The following is a 16821-nucleotide window of genomic DNA, read 5'->3' as shown; positions in this document are numbered from 1 at the left end:
TTTAAGAGACCGGAGGCTGAGATAGAAAATCAGTTTAATCAAGGTAACGATCACTTTACAAATTTTTGTTTTTCACAAAATCAGAAGTTTTATATTTTTAATGGCTGCAGCAAGCAAACTGCACAAACTGCTTTTCTAAAGGAAAATCCCCAATAGTAGAACTACCTCTCGTTCCCCTGAAGACCTTCAGTAGTTTACAGAGCCACTGAAAGGTCACTGTGGGATTATTTTTTTTGTTGAGAGGCTGAGCTGTATTGTGAATATAGTATTCTGTAGTAGACCACGCTGGTTCTGTGTGTGCACCCTCAGCTGTGTGTAGCTCAGGTACAGGTCGGTATCATTGCAGCTGGATATATATCTAGTAGAGCTAGTTGACCTAGCTCCCAACGCTTGCTGCCAAAGCTGATTGAGAGAGACTGATTTTGACTGTAGCTGTAGGATGACGTAACCTGGGCCGTTACCACCACAGCCAGGCAGTATACTGTTGGAGCTCGACCTTATTGAAAGTAGAAATTAGCAATTATATCTCCTATTTGTAGAATCTGCATATTTCCCTGTGTTAGAACTGGACAAGACCAACACACAACAGTTCCTGTAAATCAGAAGGGCTGCAGAAAATATTGAAAGGGGCTGCAAAAGTAGTTCAGGAAATATAATTCCCATTGTGACCCTTCAAGGGCTCTGTGGTAGTTTAGTCACTGAAAATAATGCAAAGATACTGACGTGCACACTTACAGTATAAGTAACTGGTTTTCCACACATTTTTATATTTTTAGTTTTTGAGCCAAGCTAAAAAAAAAAGGCATTATTTTTGAGTTATGAACTATTTTCTTTTTTAAATTGTTCAGAATATTTGAACTCTGCTGAGAGGTTTTAATGTTTCTTGTAATTTTCCTTCTACTGCTATCAACGAGCTGCTTTAAAGTGCTCATATTATGCTTTTTGGATTTTTCCCTTTTCTTTATTGTGTTATATATCTTTTTTTTTGTGCACGTTATAGGTGTACAAAGTGAAAAAGTCCAAAGTCCACCCCAAAGGGACTTAGCATCTCCAACAGAAAACACTGTTCACAAACTACTCCTAACAGCTCTATTGTGGTCCAGCCTTTACTTCTGTTAGAAGTGAGATGCCTCATTCTGTAGCTAAAACAGAGAGCTCAACACACAGGGTGAAAAGAGGAGCTGTAGCAATGTGTAGTACAACAAAAATATGGTGTTTTTTGAAAATTAAACCATGTAAACCTATTCTGATATAACATCTAAATACAATTATGAACCTGAAAATTAGCATAATGAGCACTTTAAGATGCAGTACTGCTGCTGCTGGACACACATTCACGCTTCGTGTGAGAAGGCCAGCACAAGGTTTCAGTATCCTCGAAATACTGAAGCTTGTACAACAATCGTAATCGTGTGTAGGAGCAATTTGTCAACTGAGTGGTGCAGCTAATAGACCATCTATATTTTGTTGAGACTTGAGAGTATACTGACCACCTTAAACAGTGCTCTCTGCTAAGACGAGTCTGCAGTCATTGTGATATTTATTGATTCAGAGGCCACTGATGATGGGATAGGGGTTCTCGTCAGTAAACTGTTCATTTGGATAGTGGAGAAGGGATATGTTGTATCCAGTGTAACAACAGGAGCTGCATAAGTAGTGACTGGGGGAAGAACAAAGTCAGACGGAGGCAGAGTTAGACCAGGGACCACACCTGGCTGGGTGAGCGGTGGAAGACCTGTGGAGCACAACAGAAACTGTTACCTACTACTGCATAGGGGACTTTGAAGTCATTAACAGAATACCCCATTTTTTAATTTGCAACATTTTTAGTGATAGCTCGGATTGTTCTTGTCTATGTTTAGATGTGGTGGCTAACTACCTACTATTATTTCAACTATAAATCGCCTTCATTCCTATGCTACATTTCTTGGAGAGGACATACCTCTGATGTAAAAGGTTAAATTAACATTGTTGAATCGAATCTGACAATGCAGTGTCTCAGTAGAAAAATCCTTTATACAGGTGTCTCTACAAACCTTCTAAGAGAAGAGCTACAGATAATATGTATTTCTATGATTGTCATCCAACAACAATCCACAAATCCCATAAAAAGATCAAAACCAACCCCCGACTGTCTGTGACATGTGGCCGGAAGACCATTTGTTCCTACTGAAGACATGTCTTGATAAACGGGTAAGAACATTACTAAAACATTTGAAAGACTTTAGTTTACTGAGCACAGCTGCAGAATGGTTTATAGGGGATTAAATCAAAATAAACTACAGTGCCCATGTATATCTCCATGAGGGAAAATGTCACTCCGTGCAACAGTGTAGCTCACTGATGTGTTTTTGACAACAATGGAGGTCTATGGCAAAGAGGAATGATTTATACCATGCTTTGTTCTACACATGCACTACTTGTTAGTACAATCAATTCATCCTAGGTTTTGGTCTTTTCATGGGATTTATGGACAATAACAAAAATAGAATAACATCAGACTTATCCTTTTAAGCATGTCCCAGAGAACAAAACCGTACCTGCATGTTGTAATCCACCAACTCCAGGTGGCAACGCGTGGCCCATGTCTGGCAAGGTGATATTTAGATTTGGTAAATGAGGAAAGGGGGGAAGACCTCCAGGGAAGGGCATTAAACCTGTGCAACAAATATAAATAATAGACAATTCTAGGTTAGCAGGCTAATGTCGTGAAAGTTTGGCTTCAAAGTAGCTGGCTTTGGCACCACACCAGGGGAGGCTATAACCTCCCAAAATGATTTCTACTAACCTGGTAGTGTGGCAGCAGGATCGACAGACAAGGGAGCGCTTTGTGAGGAGGGGCTGTGACTGGACAGTGGGACGGTAGGAGCTCCTGAAACCATTTTTAACAAAACTTGTATTGTCTGCAATAGCTAGGTCAACCTCACATCACTTCAAACAGGATATTTTGATCAGTCAAAGATGATAGTGTACCTGTCTGTAGATTGCTAACGACAGCGGTCAGGTTAGAGCTGACTGACAAGCCGGCGAGAGACTGCTCTAATCCGGTCGAAGCAGAAGAAGACACAGCAACTGGCACCGTTGGAATGACAGCAGAGAGATGGACCTGGTAACCAAAATTACATTATCTCTCAGTAAATGTTCACTCAATCTGGAAGCAATTATTTCTTTGTTTAAGATGCCGAGCTACCTCTGTGAAGCCATCTTTAGTTGGTTCACTGGGAGTCTGTGCAGGGAAACTGATATTCTTGCCCTCTCCAAATGGCAGTATAGGTATCCTGTGCAGGTAGCCATAGCCAATCCCACATCCTAGACTAAAGAGACCAAAATACTGTGAGGGGAAATGTCCAAATACTTCACAGTAGCCTTAAAGCGATAGTGCGTAGTTTCTGTCGCCCCCCCATGAGGAATTCTAAGTAATGACAACAATACTATCAGCGCATTCACATGATGCCACCCCCACCCTTCCTCCACAGAGCTGCTAATAGCTATTAACCCGTCAAATCAAGACGCACACAGAGGATTAAAAAACATGATGGACTCTTAAGAGTCCTCTTCATCTCCAAAGCTGAACACTGCTGTTGTTCTTTCTCAGCAATGACGTAAAACACATCACTCGAGCTTCTGCGCACGAAATTGGCCAGGCTACACCATTTTGTAAACATAGCCATACTGAGAAATATAGAGAGAGTTTTGTGGAGCTGTTAGGCTTAATTTGCTTTGTATCAACTCATTTGGCAATGGCTTGAATGTAACGGACATTCAATAATATAAAATAGTTGCACACTATTGCTTTAAAGATTATATAAAATGAAAACCTTCCATTCTGGGGGATCCAAATGACAAGACGTGACTTTAAAAAACAAATCAATTTGTTTTTTTCCGGTTAATAGCAATGTAAAACCCTGTCCAGTCAGTGTCTTTTTCCCAGATGTCATTAAACAGGACAATCTTCCACTTCACATTTAATTTTAAGCTTCCATTCAACATTTACTCAGAAAAGCAAGGGGTTCTAAAACTAAAATAAGTCAACATACATTTCCATAAACTGGAAAAAGTTTGTATAAATATAAAATGCAGAAGAAAAAAAAACAAAATATCCAAATGCTAATTGTAAAATGTATGTAAATAAATGTGAACTTTATATAAATGCGTTATTAAAATCATAATTACATTGCAAATAATAAAAAACTCTTTAACTTAAAACTTAAAAAAATAAAAATATTCAATCAAGAACTAAAAATAAACTAATTGCAAATTAAACATGAAAACCCAATACTATTTATTCATGTTGTGAAAAATGTTTTGACCTGTTCAAATTTTGCCATTTAAAGTTGATGTTTAGGAGGTGTGTGTTAGTCATGAAGCAAAGGCTGAGGGCTACATTTGTACCTGGAACATTATCTCATCGTACTGTATGTGCCTTAGCCAGTCCAAAAGGACTGTTCAATGCGTTCTTAAAGGGTTTCATAAGTGCCAAAATATTCCTAACTAATAGAAAACAATCCTTGGCTTTCCGGCAACACAAGTCAAATTCAGACTGTCATACCTGCCCTCTCCACCCCAGTCACAGTTTGGAGTGATGACCACCTCCCGGCAGTTGTCTGTATCTGTGTTGTAAACATACAGCTTCAACTCCTTCCCTTCATGGGCTTCAACCACGGAGAACAGATCTTCAGTCTGTTGAAAGAGCAGAGATACAAGGCGGGTCAACCAAACTTTGCAAACTTTGAGTCAACGTTACTACTGATCTGCAAAGCAAGTACCTCATTCATGACGGTGTCCGCTCCTATAATGTAGTCAGTGTGGGACCTCAAACCAGCCAGGGCTGCAGGAGAGTTTGGTTCCACTTCCTGAACTCCAACAACACGTATAAACATATTAGGTGATGGCAATAACTTCTGAAAAAGCTTATTTATGTTGATCTTTGAATGTGATTTTACACTTCTGTTACTTATTACTTTTAATGAACAATTTGCAATTACATGTACATGATACAACCTATATATAAAACATGTAAAGTATGTTTTGCCAAATCTGCAATGCTCAGTATACAGTATTTATCAACCTTTCAGGATAATTCCTCCTCAGACTGCACTCACCAAGACATGCCAAACATTTTCATTGGCTCCTTCAAAGCTGCAGAAGCGAATGCTGACTCCCAGAAGCCCCTGGCCACCCCACATGGTGCTGGGTGTGACTGTTGTCTCCCTCACTGCTAGTGTCTTGCTACTGTATAACAGTATCTTGATGGGCTTCTCCACGTTCATCTTCAGCAACTCTTTTAGGGTGTCATTGTCCTTGTTCTATCAGATATTAAAATATTTACATCATCTGTCATAACACACCAAAGCTGTTCCTATAGCTGCAGCAAGTTGTATTAATGTCATATTAGTAAACTTACCAGTCTAGTGTCACAAATGGAAATGAGGAAATCAAAGAATGGCTCCAGTCCTGCACGGTGACCGGGGGAATTCTCTTGCACCTGTAAAATCATAAAAGATAGGACAATAAAGCCTTACAAACAGTGAATATGGTCAGACACTAATGTGAAATTAAAAAAATTCTGAGATGGAGCTAGCGGATGAATAATTACAGCTGATGGTCAGAAGGTATCAGTTAAAGCCAATGAAATATCCAGACTGATCTCATAAAGTGGCGTGTGTATGACACGCCAATTCGTATGTCGTTTTGGCGTGTTATCAAGACGCATAATCGCTTTTTAGCGTGTTTATGAACGCTGTTCGGCCGCCATTGACCTACATTACGTGTGAATTTTCACCGTAGCAAGTAGTATGAAAGGACTCAAGTCCACAAAGGGAGGTTGGTTGGGGTGGTGGATGGGTAAAACACAGGACTTTCACCCAGGATCGCATTCCATGTGTGGCGTTTTTCAACCGTTTTTTGTTGTTTATTTTTTAAGCCTTCCCCAATGTTTCTTTACTAAACCCAACCGTTTATTGTTTTCCGTTTTTTTTTTTTTTTTTGTGTTTTTGTCGTTTTTTTGTGTTACTAAAGCCTTTCCCAATGTTATTTTCCAAACCCAACTTTTTTTTAACACGCGTGTGACGTTCTTGCGATAGTGGCGACGCCACGTGGTGTGTATGTTTACATCTGCTGTATACAGCATAGACATACACGTGGATAGCTCAAAATGCGTACAGATAACACGCCATTTGGCTTTAGGAAAGTGGCATGTATGTTTACGCAAAGTCATGATGCCATGTAGAAATATCAGGAAAACAAATCAGGCAGGTAAGGGAGAAACACAAAGAGTAAAAAAATTATCATAATGCTGGAATGCTATCATCTGATGGATGTTTACACTCAGCGGCCACTTTGTTAGCTACACCAGCACATCTGCTCGTATAACATCTAATCAGCAACTCATTACAACAGTGCTAGTATAAGAGCATCTCTGAACGACAACACGTGGGACCTGGGAGTGGATGGCTACAGCAGCTGAAGACCACAGCGGGAAACTGAGGCTACAGTGGGTACAGGCTCACCAAAACTGGACAGTAGAGACTGGAAAAACATTCTCTGGTCTAACGAATATCGATTTCTCTGGTGATTGAAAATGTCAGGACATCAACCCTATTCTCAGTCTCTCAAAAATCAAATGGTTGAGAGCAATGGTTCCCAACCTGGGGGTCAGGACCCCTCAAGTGGTCACGAGATACGGTGAAGGTATTATGTATAATTGTTTTCATTTGAAGAGATTACTATTATAAAGAAAGTGTTTTGTATGATCAGTGAAGTATTAGCCATATACAGTGCCTTGCGAAGGTATTCGGCCCCTTGAACTTTTCGACCTTTTGCCACATTTCAGGCCTCAAACATAAAGATATAAAACTGTAATTTTTTGTGAAGAATCAACAACAAGTGGGACACAATCATGAAGTGGAACGAAATTTATTGGATATTTCAAACCTTTTAAACAAATAAAAACTGAAATATTGGCGTGCAAAATTATTTAGCCCCCTTAAGTTAATACTTTGTAAGCGCCACCTTTTGCTGCGATTACAGCTGTAAAGTCGCTGGGGTATGTCTCTATCAGTTTTGCACATCGAGAGACTGACATTTTGCCCATTCCTCCTTGCAAAACAGCTCGAGCTCAGTGAGGTTGGATGGAGAGCGTTTGTGAACAGCAGTTTTCAGTTCTTTCCACAGATTCTCGATTGGATTCAGGTCTGGACTTTGACTTGGCCATTCTAACACCTGGATATGTTTATTTGTGAACCATTCCATTGTAGATTTTGCTTTATGTTTTGGATCATTGTCTTGTTGGAAGACAAATCTCCACCCAGTCTCAGGTCTTTTGCAGACTCCATCAGGTTTTCTTCCAGAATAGTCCTGTATTTGGCTCCATCCATCTTCCCATCAATTTTAACCATCTTCCCTGTCCCTGCTGAAGAAAAGCAGGCCCAAACCATGATGCTGCCACCACCATGTTTGACAGTGGGGATGGTGTGTTCAGGGTGATGAGCTGTGTTGCTTTTACGGCAAACATAACGTTTTGCATTGTTGCCAAAAAGTTCGATTTTGGTTTCATCTGACCACAGCACCTTCTTCCACATGTTTGGTGTGTCTCCCAGGTGGCTTTTGGCAAACTTTAAACGACACTTTTTATGGATATCTTTAAGAAATGGCTTTCTTCTTGCCACTCTTCCATAAAGGCCAGATTTGTGCAGTATACGACTGATTGTTGTCCTATGGACAGAGTCTCCCACCTCAGCTGTAGATCTCTGCAGTTCATCCAGAGTGATCATGGGCCTCTTGGCTGCATCTCTGATCAGTCTTCTCCTTGTATGAGCTGAACGTTTAGAGGGACGGCCGGGTCTTCGTAGATTTGTAGTGGTCTGATACTCCTTCCATTTCAATATTATCACTTGCACAGTGCTCCTTGGGATGTTTAAAGCTTGGGAAATCTTTTTGTATCCAAATCCGGCTTTAAACTTCTCCACAACAGTATCTCGGACCTGCCTGGTGTGTTCCTTGTTCTTCATGATGCTCTTCGCGCTTTACACGGACCTCTGAGACTATCACAGAGCAGGTGCATTTATACGGAGACTTGATTACACACAGCTGGATTCTATTTATCATCATTAGTCATTTAGGTCAACATTGGATCATTCACAGATCCTCACTGAACTTCTGGAGAGAGTTTGCTGCACTGAAAGTAAGGGGGCTGAATAATTTTGCAGCCTACTTTTTCAGTTTTTATTTGTTAAAAAAGTTTGAAATAGCCAATGAATTTCGTTCCACTTCATGATTGTGTCCCACTTGTTGTTGATTCTTCACAAAAATTACAGTTTTATATCTTTATGTTTGAGGCCTGAAATGTGGCAGCGAAACGTCGTTCAAGGGGGCGAATACTTTCGCAAGGCACTGTATCTTTTATGGAGGGATTATTTAGAGTGAGACTGTTAATTCTGGAATTTGTGATTTAGAATATTGTATTTTGTGTATATATTGTGTAGTTATTGGGATCCTGATGTGTGTACATATATATTATATAATACATGAGTTAATGTTTGTTGTATGAGAGTGAATTATTATTATTTTTTAAATACTGTTATTGGGATTTTTGTATTGTATACTGATCCAACTAGTTTAGTTGGACCAATGTCTGATGTTAGAGCAAAATTGCAGTGAAGAAACCAACAGACTTATCTTTTAATCTGTAACAACTTGTTGACTGACATTTGATAATGTCCTAAGAAGTGTGAGTGTTGATGGTTATTGTTGATTTTGTTTAGATGTGCCGAATTGTAATTGGTCAGGCTGTTGAGCTTTGTCAGCCACAGCTGTCACTTGTTGCCATAGCAACTCCTTACATCCTGAGCAGAGCAGCCAACCTAAGCCATCGTTAGCTTTGTAGAGATCGTGGGAATCCCGTAACACAGAACTGCTTTGCCATCTCCATCGTGTTGTCACTAAGATATCTGCTGAAAAAAATATTTTTCCATCGACAGCTTTAGCTCCTGTATATCCACGAACTTCACATCTAGCAGCTATTTTTATAGCTGCCGAGTCACCGGCTGATGTGATCCAAACATTTCCAGTTAACTCCAGAGCGTTGCAACAAGTGGTTTAATCTGATTAATCACTTTATATAAAGGTGTGCTCAAATGGCTCTCAGGGTGCTGTAATGCTGATTTGAGCATGTTCTAAATGTCTAGTTTAACAATCAGATTGCCTGGTCAGTGGTCGGAGTAATGTCTAGTATTAACAATATTCCTAAATAAAATAATAATCATTTAAAAAAAAGAACATATTTATACATATTTTGAATTGTATGCCTTATTTCTGCTGAATCTCTATTTTCTGGATTGTAGCATTACAGTGCAAACCAAACCCATAGCTCGATCCCGGCGAGCTTGATCGACTAGTTGAGCCTGTAGGGTCTGTAACACATTCATTCACCAATCAGAAGCTTTAACCCGCCTCCTGACTTTTGATGACTGAAGTTGACAGATTTGTTTTGTATCCTGCAGCAAATTACGCTATTGATAAATAGTATAAGGGGATACATAAATAAATAAAAGTATAAATAAATACATGTATAAATAAAAGTTTAAAAGTATAAATAAAATTATAAATAAAAGTATAAATAAATGTACACATTTAGAAATTGAATCATATCATTATACATTATTTACTCATTTATTTAGTTATGGCCCTTTAATCCCTCCATAGTCTTTGCCTCTGAAATCCTGGACAAATGTGCTAAAGAGTCCTATTCAGTTTCTTATTCAAAACAGACTCGACACAGGCCAATTCCGATACCTCAACTCAAGGTATCTGCCAATACAGAGTAGGTTACTGATCCAACACTCACTAGTGCTCTCTTTGTCCTACATTAATGATCTGTATAAGATCTGTAGCTACATGGAACTCATTAAAGTTGTTTTTATGTAGCCTAACATAACATGAGGGATTGTTGTGGTACTACAAATTGAGTTGGTGGTCTGTCATGAATGTTATAATGACATTGGCAGACACGGTATCGCACCATAAGCCCTTTAATGCAAGGATCTTCATCAGGGAGTCCAGGACCCCTAGGGGGTTCTCAGAGTCAATGCAAGGGGGCCTCCAAATTATTGTTAATTTTTGAAAGTTTTTAAAAAAAATTTAAAAGTCTTAAAATGAATCCAAAATATTATTGGCAAATATAAATCCCCACTGCTTACTGACCTATAGGTAAGTTTAGGTAGTCCCTAATGTCATCCACAGGGTTAAGGGTTCACTGTGCCACATGTAGGTTTAACATTAAAAGATGATTTATAATATCAAACAGTGATTAGGCTATTTTAATAGCTTAGTATTCTATAAAAAAAAAGGTATGTATAAAGATTTTAGGCCAACCTACACTTTATTGTAGGCCCAGTTTAATATGCAACTTTATTTTATACAATATATGTAGTAAGGGGCCCCTGCTCTGTCTCTCTTTCAGTTAAGGGGTCCTTAGCTTAAAAATGCTGAAGACCCCTGCTTTAATGCCCTTAATAAAGTCAGAATTACCGGATCAGTGTGTCCCTATATTTCCTTACTGGTTAATCTGGTTCCAGATTCTCAAATGTGAATATATGCTGGTATAAATATATTAAGGTTTTGACTGTTTAGGTCCAAACTTTAGCAACACTTGTAGCCTATAGCCTAGATCGAACTTTATTGTTTCAAATTGTGGCCTTTATGAGGGTCAGGGTAGGTCTCACAATAAAGTTGCTAAAATAACTAAAAGTCTCTGTAGACTATTTCCCTTATCTTTTGACTGTTGGTCAGTTAAAACAAGCTATTTGAATATTTCAACTTTGGCTTTAGGGACATATTTTGGGCATTTTTCTATTTTTAGAAACGATTAATTGAGAAAATGAGATCTATGGAAACGGGAAAGGGATAAGTTCATCGGCTTTTTTGTTTTAATAATAACTACTAGGGTTTTCTAAATAAAGGTATACACACCCATCTTCACTGTTTATTTATTATTCTGGCTAACGTTAGGCTTTAAAGAGGAAATCATCTGATGTTGTTATAACGGCTGCGTATACTGCTATGTCGAGTCATGTGAATTTATTCAGTTTCAAAACAACCTGACAAATTATGAGCTAATACATGAATAGGTTAAAGACAGTATAACGCTCTCACAGGTATATATAATTATAATAATACACCTAAACGAGTGTCCTGATGTTAGCTGCAGAGCCCTACTCTTCTGTCCCAGCAGCTAACAGCAGGTCGCCTGCAGTAAAAAAAAAAGATGCGTTTCACCAGGACATGAAAACTGCTCTTACTCTGAGGACGTGGTAGCCTTCAGTTCCTCCACCCGGTATGTCGACGCTTTGAGAGCCTCCCATGTTTCCCTGAATGTGTTTATCAGGGTGGGATAGCTGTACAGTCTGGTTAGCAGGCGGCACTTCGCCAGAACATCACCATAAGTGCCGTGTTTTCGTGTGTTTTTCCTGCAGTTCCTGGTTCCCAGAACTTCCGCTGTTGCGCAACCCTCTGTGGGCGCATAGACTACAGTCTATGTGTGGGAGCTGTCTGATGACAACATGTGTACACATGAAATGTAGGCTCGCTATTATAATACTAAAAAGTAACTAATCTTGCCTAGCAACTGCTTTGGCACATTTACAATAGAAATTACCACAAATACAGTACCATTTCAACTAAGAATAATCCTACTTGGGATGTGTAAAAATCTAGTGTTGGATCTTAATTATATTTTGCTTACAGTGCATATTCCTAAATAAATGTGTTTTCAAAAAAATAGCATTAATCCTGCACATAAGAACTGGTTAATCTGGATGTGCAGTGTTGTTAAACTGTCAAGTGTGATCTAAGTGATAACTGATCCAACACAAAATTCTCCACCCAGAGTTCCAGCTTTTACCTTCTGGTAGAAGATTCAGGGTCCCCAACAGCAGGTCGAACCATTATAAACATATATTCCTGCCCATGTTCATTAAAATGGTCAATGCTAACAGGTAGTGAAGAATGTTGGCCAAGGGGGTTGTGCAATAGGTCGCCATTGTCAGAAGGTGTGTATGTGTAAATTGTTACATAAGACATAGTGGGAATTCAAAACAAACCATGTGTTGTTGTGTGGGTTGTGCTGTTGTGTTGTATGGTATTGTTGAGCTTATTGCTTCATGCTTTTTGTTGCATGAAATTATGTGATGTGATGTGCACATAGCATGTCTGATTTTATCTTATCTTATCTTATCTTCTCTTATTTTATCTGCTGCATGCACAGTAGCCTATTGTATGTAAACTTGGAGATGACATACACAGTGCAGGGTCAATAGCGAGGCCCCACAAAGTTTGTCTTCATGGGAAAATTGTTGTCTTCAGGTTTTTTAAATGCTGACCACTGAAATGGCAATGTATTTATATTGCTTGTTTGAACTAAGTCAATGCATAGGACTCATTATTCAAAAATCATGGCTTGTGGCCAGGTCCGGCCTGTTTGGGACTGTTATTTCTGTTTGTTCTGTCACTAGCACCAGTAAAATGTTAAAATCCTCAAATAATTCAACATTCCTAATGTGGTAGTGAATATTTTTAAACTTAAGTACATTTTGCCGCTTATATATACTTTTTTTAAGTTTTGAATGCACTACTTTCAAACCAGAAAATGCATTTCCTGCAGTAAATGCTTCTGAATTCTGAAAAGCTAAATTGCTAAAGCTAAACTGGTTTGTTGGCATAATTGCATAATAAGAAGATGAATAAGTGAGAATAGTTGGAAAAGTGGTAATGGTTTTAATTAGTATGAATTTCATTTAAATGTTGAATAATACCAATAATGTATCAAAAAAGTGGAATATTTTAAGGTTTTTTTGCCGCTGTTTCTGAATTGCTGGTTAAAATGTGTAAGAAGGTAAAGTTGTAGTGAAAAGTGGATATGGTTCTAATTAATAAGAATGTCTTAAAAAAGCCAAATAATACCAATATTTCTTTTGTAAAAGCTGATGCTAAACTAAATTGCTGGCTTCTATTTGGATAAAGCAGTAACTGAAAGAGTAATGAGTTGGTAAAATGGGTGGATCAGATTAGGAAATCTTAATCAGCTGTCTTCAATTTTTTCAAAAAGTACGAAAATAATTTACCATGAATGAAAGATGTGGAACATTTTTAGGCTTAAATTAAAGATTTAGTGGTAATTCTTTGTTATTAATGAAAGTTACCAGTTTATCCCAGATAAATGCTCATCCTAATATTGTTTTAGTATAGTATGTTGAAAAAAAGCATAGTATAGTATGGCAAAAAAACGTAAAAATATTGTTATATCAAAAAAGTGATAAAAAAGTCATAGTATAGTATGTAGAAAAAAAGTGATTAATAAAAAGTCATAGTATAGTATGTCAAAAAAGCCATCATAAAGTCATTGTCAAAAAAGTCATAGTATACTATGTCTAAAAAAGTAATAAAAAAAGTCATATTACAATATTGCGAAAAAAGTCATAGTATAGTATATTGAAAAAGTGATGAAAAAGTCATAGTATAGTATATCGAAAAAAAGTGATAAAAAATCATGGTATAGTGTATCAAAAAAGGCATTAAAAAGTCACAGTATACTATGTCGAAAAAAGTGATAGTATAGCATGTCAAAAATTGATGAAAAGTCATAGTATAGCATGTCGTTAAAAGTGATAAAGTCATAGTATAGTATGTCAAAAAAAGTAATTGTATAGCATGTCAAAAAAAGTGATAAAAAAGTCATAGTATAGTATGTCGAAAAAAGTCATAGCATAGTATATTGAAAAAAGTGATAAAAAGTCATAGTGTAGTATGTCGATAAAAGTGATAAAAAAGTCATAGTATATGTTGAAAAATGTGATAAAAAAGTCATAGTATAGTATGTAGAAAAAAAGTGATTAATAAAAAGTCATAGTATAGTATGTCAAAAAAGCCATCATAAAGTCAGTGTCAAAAAAGTCATAGCATACTATGTCTAAAAAAGTAATAAAAAAAGTCATATTACAATATTGCGAAAAAAGTCATAGTATAGTATATTGAAAAAGTGATGAAAAAGTCATAGTATAGTATATCGAAAAAAGTGATAAAAAATCATGGTATAGTGTATCAAAAAAGGCATTAAAAAGTCACAGTATACTATGTCGAAAAAAGTGATAGTATAGCATGTCAAAAATTGATGAAAAGTCATAGTATAGCATGTCGTTAAAAGTGATAAAGTCATAGTATAGTATGTCAAAAAAAGGGATAAAAAGTCATAGTATAGTATGTCGTTAAAAGTGATAAAGTCATAGTATAGTATGTCAAAAAAGTAATTGTATAGCATGTCGAAAAAAGTGATAAAAATGTCATATTATAATATGTCGAAAAAGTCATAGCATAGTATATTGAAAAAAGTGATAAAAAGTCATAGTGTAGTATGTCGATAAAAGTGATAAAAAAGTTATAGTATAGCATGTCAAAAAAGTGATGAAAAAGTAATAGTATACCGAAAAAAAATGATAAAAAGTCATAGTATAGTATGTCAAAAAAAGTCATAGCATTGTATATATCGAAAAAAGTGATAAAAAAGTATAGTATAATATGTCGGAAGAAGTCATAATATAGTATATAGTATAGTATATCGAAGTGAAAAATCCTGAAAGAAGTACGAACCTTAAACAGTGATAACACAAAAACTGTAAAAGATATCAAAAAGTTGAATCATTTTCAGCTTTTCTTATAAGAAAGTCATAGTATTTGATGTTGAAAAGTGATAAAAAGTCATAGTATAGCACGTCAAAAAAAGTCATAGTACAGTATGTTGAATAAAGTGATAAAAAAGTAATATGTCAAAAATAGTTATAATATAGAATGTTGTAAAAAAAAGGGATAAAACGTCATAGTATAGTATGTCGATAAAAGTGATAAAAAAGTCATAGTATATGTTGAAAAATGTCATAAAAAAGTCTGAATGATTTCTGTATTTGAAAGTATGTGGGAGGAGTTGCATTTCGAAGTGGAAGAAGCCTGAAGAGGATTTGAAGATTGCTCCATTGACTTTCAGTGTAAAAAGAAAAAAAACTTAATATTTTAAAAAGTATAAATGGTAGAAAAAAGTTTAATACAAGCACAAATGTCCCTAAAGAGCTCAACATTTTGATATTTGAATAGTTTTTGTAGCTAATAGGAAGCAGATGTAGTAGGCGACTGGAAGTCATAAGGAAGAACTGGATAACAATACAATGTGAATGCTGCTAAATCAGCATTCACACAATAGTATTGCTACCTAGCAGTGTTACTTAAGCAATTATTTAATGACAGTGTCTACAGTCAATTAGAGTTCTGCCTACTTCCTGTAGTTTGTATTGTCTGGTATGTTGTAGTTTAGCTGCTTGAATGAGGTTGTGTGTGTGATCAGAGATATGTAGAATAATGACACCATACCTTAGATTTTCTGGAAGATGAGTAATAAGCCTCTTAACAAGTAACTTCCTGTCAGCATCTAATACCATTAACATAGCTGAGCGCTATCAGTGAAAACCTCAGTTTTATTTTTGAATTTTTTTTATTTTTTTATTCAGATCCTAGCTGCTTTTGATTTGATCGTATAATCATGTCAGAGCAGAAACGAGAGCCGGGAGAGATGTGAAAGAATAAAATTGTCTCTTTGATCAAACAGAGATAATAAGGGATATCATCAGTGCTATAAAGAACATGGGCTCAAGGAGTAGATTCATGCATATATAGTTGAATATCTCTGTAGTGCAGCAGCTCTTATCAAATAATTTGAAATAAACTTGCACAGCATTATGATTCTCCTCATCAATCATCAGTTATGCTGTCAGTCAGAGCGCACCTTGATTTTGTATCTCTGCAGGCCGTGCTGGATGATACTTTAAGCTTAAAATGCATCCTTATTCAAGAAAGGAGATCAAGCATTGTGTGATATACTGTATTCTGACAAGAAAATGTTCTTCTTGACACTGTGATCTGAGCCAACATTGAGATTCATATAATCACATCAGAATAATTATTTTAGTATCCTGCTCAAAATTATGACAGAGAAAAAGAAAGAACATTTTTAATTGATTTCACATCTCAAAACATGTTGGAAAATCATCAAATTGATATAACTTTTTAAAATAACATATTCACCAAGACAAATATAAAAAAGTGAGTACTTTAATTGCAAGACTATTTGATACAACAAATGGATTAGTCTAAAGCCATGACATGCAGAACATGAACAACATCTTAGTGAACAGGTTGGTTCGGTTGGTTATTGCATCAACACTACAGCCTCAAAATCCACCACATAATTGCACCAACATCTCTGGAGACACTGATACAATACATATTTATGTTTTAGCTCACAAGACACGGATGTTGAAAGGAGCTCAGTGCGAGGAATATTTTAAACCTTTCCCCACATTTAGACAGGATTCACCTTGGAAAAAAACAAAATATTGTTCTCTAATCTTTTCAGTTTCTAGTGGAGCATAGATTATCAACAATGGCACAAATCTGGATACTCCCTAGGTTACCTGAACTTCTCCCTTATGGTGTTTCCTGGCTAATTCAAGTGGGGTTTCAAAAGCATTTAGAGGTCAAACTTTTCACGTTACTTGATCATCATCATTTAACATTTAAGGAAAGAGCTGAAGTGTAAAACTAAAGTCAATTTCTGAACACAGACACAAGAACATACAATAACTTTTGAAGCTTCTATGAAGGCACACAATGGCCTGCCTGTTTATGAAATATTTAACATTCATATTTTGCTTGGTGCTCATTTTGTGATCAATATGTTTAACTGTAAATTCTCAAAAGGACTAGTCATCTTGTTTCCATCAT

At 36.6% G+C, this 16821-nt stretch overlaps 1 protein-coding gene across 1 annotated transcript; it reads right to left on the bottom strand.

The window, feature by feature from the left end:
• Nucleotides 1-16: 16 nt before the first annotated feature.
• Nucleotides 17-11508, bottom strand: LOC120569867 (Golgi reassembly-stacking protein 2-like). The gene is made up of 10 exons (XM_039818006.1): nt 11298-11508; nt 5405-5485; nt 5103-5306; nt 4767-4853; nt 4550-4680; nt 3191-3314; nt 2974-3106; nt 2789-2872; nt 2541-2657; nt 17-1735 (listed from the first exon to the last, which is right to left on the bottom strand). Exons 1-10 carry the CDS (start codon nt 11358-11360, stop codon nt 1512-1514), a joined length of 1248 nt encoding a protein of 415 aa, XP_039673940.1. The 5' UTR covers nt 11361-11508; the 3' UTR covers nt 17-1511.
• Nucleotides 11509-16821: the final 5313 nt, after the last annotated feature.

This window comes from Perca fluviatilis, chromosome 12 (assembly GCF_010015445.1).
Source record: "Perca fluviatilis chromosome 12, GENO_Pfluv_1.0, whole genome shotgun sequence".
Classification (NCBI taxonomy): domain Eukaryota; kingdom Metazoa; phylum Chordata; class Actinopteri; order Perciformes; family Percidae; genus Perca; species Perca fluviatilis.
The sequence above is the reverse complement of the archived record's forward strand: the minus strand, read 5'-3'. Positions and strand labels throughout refer to the sequence as shown.